This window comes from Eurypyga helias, unplaced genomic scaffold (genome assembly GCF_000690775.1).
Source record: "Eurypyga helias isolate BGI_N326 unplaced genomic scaffold, ASM69077v1 scaffold23716, whole genome shotgun sequence".
Taxonomy (NCBI): domain Eukaryota; kingdom Metazoa; phylum Chordata; class Aves; order Eurypygiformes; family Eurypygidae; genus Eurypyga; species Eurypyga helias.
Window position 1 is genome coordinate 3,219 of NW_010256397.1, and position 6,261 is coordinate 9,479.

The window sequence follows — 6,261 nt, forward strand, 5'->3', positions numbered from 1 at the left end:
CTCCCCAGCCTTGGCCTTGCATGCTTGCCCATCCTGTAGATACTTCAGGGAGTAAAGCAGACCCTACAAAAACATGTCTGTGTCCTTCCTGCTCCCTCCACCCTTCCTCTTGCCTTCCCCAGGCAGCTCTGTGCAGCCTGACTCTTCTCTAAGATGAGGTGTGATACATGGGCTACTGGGTGCTGCATGTTTCCGCAGACCCCAGGCAGTGGCAGGTCTGGGTCTGGGACCGGCAGTGGCCTGGCAAAGCCAGGGCAGGCAGGAGAGTGCTGGGGTACCAGACTGGCTCATGGAGATGAAGATGGGAGTGAGACATGAGCAATGTGAGCTCAGGGTTATTGTGTCCTCCGGGATGTGATCACTCTGCTCCGAGATGGTGTCCACTGCTGCTGAGCTTTGCTGGGATGGAGGTTTTTCCTTTCCCCAAGCTGGAGATTCTCCCTGCTTTCTCAGGTTAGTCTCTGTGTCTCTGACATCTCTTCCTCCTGCACATCTGTCCTCTGGTGCTTACAGGCAAGGATGAGAAGATGGTTACCGTCCGTCTCCATGCCTGTCCTGCCCTGGGTCTCTTCAAACCCAGCCGCTTCTATCCCAGCAAGAACAATGTCCGGACAGCCTGGTTCATGGAGCAGAGCACTCCCAAAGAAGGTAGGGCCTTGCGCTGGGGCAACATGAGGATGCTTGGTTCAGTTAGGGACTTCCCCCAGTGCCTGGAAGTGTGTTTGTTGCAGCCCTTTTCTGTGAACAGGACTTTTGTGGTTGGGTCCAACCTGTTTTTGTCTCCCCATGCAGGAGCCACTGAGCCTCCAACCCCACACTACAACAACTCCATCCTCTGCGACACGGTGCTGCTGTCCCACCTGCACTTCTTGTCTAGTGCAGCCGCTGACTTCCCAGGCATGAAGGATGGCCTGGCCCTTCTCAAAGTTTGGCTGAACCAGCGGCAGCTCAGTAAGGTACGTCCTCTGCCTGGGGACAGGGCAGGCTCTGCTGGCTTGGCTAATCTGCCTTTGGCCTGCTCTCCCTAGGCATGGAAAGGTGGTGGTGGGGTGGTCTTGTGACTGTCTGATTTGAGCTGAGTTAGGTTTCAAGGAGCTCCGTCCTTGAAGTTCCTGAAGGGGCCTACAAGGAAGCTGGGAAGAGACTTTTTACAAGGGCCCACAGTGACAAGACAAGGGGTAACAGGTTTAAACTGCAGCTGGAGAGGTTTAGATTGGATATCAGGAAGAAGTTCTTCCCAGAGAGGGTGGTGAGGCACTGGAACAGGTTACCCAGAGAAGCTGTGGATGCTCCATCCTTGGAAGCGTTCAAGGCCAGGCTGGATGAGGCTTTGAGCAACCTGACCTAGTGGAAGGTGTCCCTGCCCATGGCAGGGGGATTGGAACTAGATTATCTTTAAAGTCTCTTCCAACCCAAACCATTCTGTGATTCTATGATCCTCCTTGTGGGTTGCAGTGAGTCTGTGTGTACTGTACAGTTGTGCTTCTTTGAGATCCCTGGAATGATGCAATGGGTTTTTGGGTTTGTTCTTTTTTTTTAATCAATCCTATTTCCCAAATAACTTCGAGATGTTGCCTTCCTGCAAGGGGATTCTTGGTGTACAGGGCTTTGCCTCAATGTCTTCCTGGTGGGGCTGGGACTTGTGGACTGCTCTGCTGGTGATGACATAGGCCAGAAGCAGTCAATCCTCTGTTTTCACAGGGCTTGGGGTGCTTCAGCGGCTTCTTGGTCTCCATGCTGGTTGCCTACCTGCTGATGAAGCGAAAGATCGTCAAGATGATGAGTGGGTACCAGGTGCTGAGGAGCACTCTGCAGTTCCTGGGTGAGTTTCCAGGGAAAAGCTGGTGTGACCAGAGTTTCTGTATGAAGCCTGAGCATGGTAGGAATTGTGGCTTTTCTCCCTCTGAGGCTGAGACCCTGTTGGTGGGATGGACACAAGGGGGACTGGATGGAACTGGATGATGGATGCCAGCGTCGCGTTGTAGCACTCTTCATGTTGCGAGACCACAGTGGTGTTCGCATGTAGATGTACCACCCTGACTGGTGGGGGAGATGTGGGTGGCGGCATGATTCGTTCCTTTCTGTCTCCCACAGCCACGACTGACCTGAGCGTCATGGGGATCAGCTTAGTGAAGGATGTAGATGCCTCCTTGGTAAGCAGCTGTCTGGGGCAGGCTCATGCCTGTGTCTGGCTGTGCTGCCGGTGCTGCCTGGGCAGGGATGTGCCTGTTAAAGGGATGTCGGGCGGCAGCGAGGTGGTGGTGCCCTGGTATCTGCTGCGCCAGAACACTAAGGACTGTGTTTGCTCTTCCAGCCTGTCTTGGATGACTTTCACCAGGCATTTGAAGTGGTCTTTGTGGATCCCTCTGGGCTGGTGAACCTCTGTGCTGATATGACTGCCAGCACATACCACCAGGTACTGGCCAGGTTGTGATGGCATTTTGAGATGCTGTCTTAGGAGCAAGCTGAGGCAGGCAAAGGATGGTTAGACACCTTGGAGAAGCACATGGAATGTGGGGAGGGAGAGTCAGTGTTGCTTTTTAGGTTTTAACGTCTATCTTCAGCTCTGAAGCTTAGAAGTGAATTTTGAGACTTGTGTGTAGTGCTGGCTTACCTGTCTTACTTGAATGATAGAGAAAAGTTTTCTTATTCATTATGGACACCTTTGGGTGAAGCCAAGTAGCTGGTTAGTAGAAATAACTTTTGGAGGAGAAAAAAATCCACGTTGATGTCAGGATATCAAGGAGGGACTGGGGCCAGCAGCTGTTGTTTACTTGGCTTCATGCTGAGGACAGAGGCTGCCTGGGATCAGGGTAGACTGGTGACCATGGAGCTGGGGTGACTCTGGTTGGTGCGGGAGCATTGGTGACCACTGCTGGAGGGATTTGCTTTCCCTCCCCCTTCCCATTCATGCTCTTGCTCTGTCTTGTCTTCTTGCTCAGGTCCAGTTTGAAGCCAAGCGCTCCATGGAAATTTTGGATGATCACATGGTGGACAGCTTTCAGGTGCTGCTCATGACCACGAAGCCCATGCTCAGAGCCTTTGACCATGTCTTCCAGTGAGTCTTGCCGTGCTGGTGGGGTATCCTCTAGCATATTTGTCTGTGAAAGGATTTGGTGGCAGAGGTGGGTGACCAGCTTCTCTCCTCCTGCTGTAGCCTGAAGCATGTCTCCAAGCTGCAGGGTGCCTGCAAGAAGATGCAGCTGCTGAACGAGATGATGGATCAGGGTGGGAACTACGTGGCCGCAGCCCTTCCTTTCATTGTCTCACTCCTGACTCGTGGATTAGCCAGGAGAACACTGCTCGTGGCTCACTCCTTGCCCCAGACCCCTGAGGTAATGCAGCCCAGCAATGACACTGCATCTTTCGCAGTATGTGGGGTCTCCTGTGTCCCCTGTGGCACATCTGATCACAGAGAGGGGATCTTTGCTCACTGGGGTAGGAAACAGGCCTCTCCCCTTTGTGGGAGGTACAGGACCTGATGCCCAGCACTGGGTTGTGGGGTGCACCTAGGAAGCTTGGTCTGGGCAGTAGTCCTGCCCTAGTAGTGGGGCAGGGTGAAGACAACTGTTTTCTCCTCTGGGGAGACCTATTAAATGAGGTTTTCCCTGTCTGTGCTTTTATGGGCACCCAAGAGCATGTAACAGGAGATTCATCTAGGAGCCTTTCAGCTGCTGCTCCAGCAATCTCATTTCTCCTACTTCACGTTCCCCATCTTCCCGCAGTGGTCAATTGATGCTGAGCCCCCGAAACACAAGGATGTTGGGCCCCTGACGTTTGGACTCCTGTTTGTCCCTGAGTTTGCTGCCAGCGTGCTGGAGAAGGGACCGCAGGCTGATCACCCTGAGGTGAGGGGAGCCCTGCTTGTGCCAAGTCGAGTGGAGCAGAGCTGGTGTCATGCTGTGGTTGCAGATGGCTGCGGGACTGGCTGGCCCCAGTGGTAACCTGTGTCCCTGGCCTGGCTTGGCCAATGTCCCCCTGCAGGCGCTGGACTTCCGGACTTTCTGGGGGGAAAAATCGGAGCTGCGGCGATACCAGGATGGCAGCATCTGTGAGGCGGTGGTGTGGGAGGCTGACACTGTCTGCCAGAAACGCCTGATTCCTGAGCAGATCGTCAGGCACCTGCTGAAGCTGTAAGTCATACTGAGCAGCAGCCGAGGCTGGGAGATCTGCAGCTGTGTAGGGTCACTGCTGCTTTTCTGGCTTGTGCCATGCCCTTGGTAACCCCACTAACAGCTTTGCGCTTTGAGGGACGTGGGTCGTTCTGGCTTTGTGAAATCTGGAAATCATTTTAGTTGTGGTCCTGATGCTGTGAGCTGCTTCCCTGGAGAAAGTGCATGCACTGCTGTAGCTTCTGTCGATGACAGTGCTGCTAAGGGAAAGGAGGCAGCGTAGTACTGCTCTTAGGTGCAGTTGGGATGTTGGGACACTTATTGGCAGAGCTGGAAGAGAAGCCATCTGGACCTTGCAGGATGCTTTTTGAAGTCTCTGCAGTGGTTCACAGCATTGGGAAACCTCCCTGTAGCAGTTCAGACCTTACCAAAAATGACACCCTTTTGTACAGAACAAAGGGATTGCCTGGGCCTCTTTATCCCAACTTGAGGAAGGAGTCTTGTGAGGAAAGGCTGCATACTGGCAGCTTTGGCTTTTAACCCCATGAAGCTGAACGAGGAGTTGTGCTGCTTTTGGTGAATAACTTTGACATGGGAGGAATGCACAGAGATTGGTCTCTTCAGCATGACCTCCTTGCGTGGAGGGACTCCTCGGTCTTGTGCTGTCGCCTGTGGGCACAGCATGCAGCATCACTATGGATAGGTTCATGTGTCCTATCTCTCATGCTTTGTTGTCTTTTTCCACATAGCCACATGGACATTCCTGAATCCTCCATCTGCTACACTGGAGCCCTTCTGGAGTCTGTGATCAGGACTGGGCAAGAGGTACAGTTGTTCTGCCAGTGGGGCTCTGGGTTTCTCAGGGAGGGGAGGTTTGGGAAGGGCTAAGGGGTGGTTATTTTAGCTCTGTGGCCCTAAGTCAGCTAGGTAGTTCCAGAGAGAGAGGTGAGGGCAAGGCAAATGCCTGCGTGTGAGCCTTGGATGGGCAGCGTGATGTTCTCCTTGGATCTGCTGAGCCTTTTGTGCCAGCCAGGGTGTAGCTGCTGGAGTCCTTTCGCTCTGATAGCCCTCACACACCATTTTCTCCTGCAAGCATCCAACTGGTCTCCTCTTTCTCCTTGTGTCCAGTATGTCCACATTGTCTGAGGATATATCAGTGTCCCACTGTGCTTCTCTGGATGCATCTTTCAGGTCCTGCATCCTGCAGGACATGGGCCAGACCCCCCTGTGCCTTCAGCCCGTAGGCCTACCTGGGAAACCCAGAAGGATCTTTCCTGTCATGCTGCAAAGTGCTAGATCATGCCCCCTGAGCCCTCCCCAGTGTTGCAGCTGAACGTGCATCTGAAACAAAAGTTGCATCTTGGAGGCTGGGAAACGTCCCCCTCCCTACTTCTGCTCTCCAGCTTGTGACATTAAAGCCTGGAGATGAGCCATGAGCACTGTCACCACTTTGCTGGGCTTTGGTAAAACCAGCTTTTTACTTGGTGGTTGAATGGAAGAGGAAATTATTTCCTTTCCCCCTTTTAAGAGGAAAGGAGACCAAATCTGACTGGAAGTCCCTTGTGCCAGGACCAGTTATGGTCTGGACAGAGCCACGTGTCAGATTTGGGATGAGATGCTAGTTTTTACAGCCTGTTGTATGGTGAGGCAGCAAAATCTACGTGCGCTGTGTCCTTGCAAGCCTGCCTGGGTAGAGCAGGCTGGATAAATCCCAGGTTGAGAAGGGATGCAGTTTCCTGGAGCCGGAGGGGCATTTGTTGCCTGTTCTTGATGAATGAAGGAGAAACTCGCTGTTGTGCGTGGGGCAGTGCGTCGGGGTGTCTGCCTCTGCTCCTCCAGCTCCCTGTTTGCAGCCTGGGGAGTCTGCGGTGGTCGAGGGATGTGGGGGATGAGGGAAGATGGGTGGTGCAGCCAGTAGAGACAGGATGGGGGGTTGTCATTCACGATGCACCCCGCAGAGGGTGCTGCTGCTCTGCCGGAAAGCCCAGGCTGGCTGGGTTCGTGCAGCTTGACTCAGCCACGTCTGAACTGAGTGGTTTGGATTTGGTGATATCTTCTCCTCGTTCAGGCTCTTCTGCTGTGCTCTGGGGAGGTGGAAGCAGCAAGGGCGGCAGCATTGTCAAGGGCAAATTCTCCTGGTGATTCTTTT

At 53.5% G+C, this 6,261-nt stretch overlaps 1 protein-coding gene across 1 annotated transcript in view; it reads left to right on the forward strand.

The window, feature by feature from the left end:
* NOL6 (nucleolar protein 6 (RNA-associated)) overlaps nucleotides 1-6,261 on the forward strand; it is a gene marked incomplete at its 5' end in the record, with an annotated part of 28,022 nt that overhangs the window by 2,293 nt on the left and 19,468 nt on the right. Inside the window, 10 exon segments of the mRNA XM_010153662.1 lie at nucleotides 514-648; nucleotides 793-956; nucleotides 1,702-1,822; nucleotides 2,095-2,153; nucleotides 2,315-2,416; nucleotides 2,943-3,058; nucleotides 3,158-3,335; nucleotides 3,726-3,848; nucleotides 3,985-4,133; nucleotides 4,862-4,937. Coding sequence (XP_010151964.1) covers nucleotides 514-648; nucleotides 793-956; nucleotides 1,702-1,822; nucleotides 2,095-2,153; nucleotides 2,315-2,416; nucleotides 2,943-3,058; nucleotides 3,158-3,335; nucleotides 3,726-3,848; nucleotides 3,985-4,133; nucleotides 4,862-4,937 — 1,223 coding nt within the window.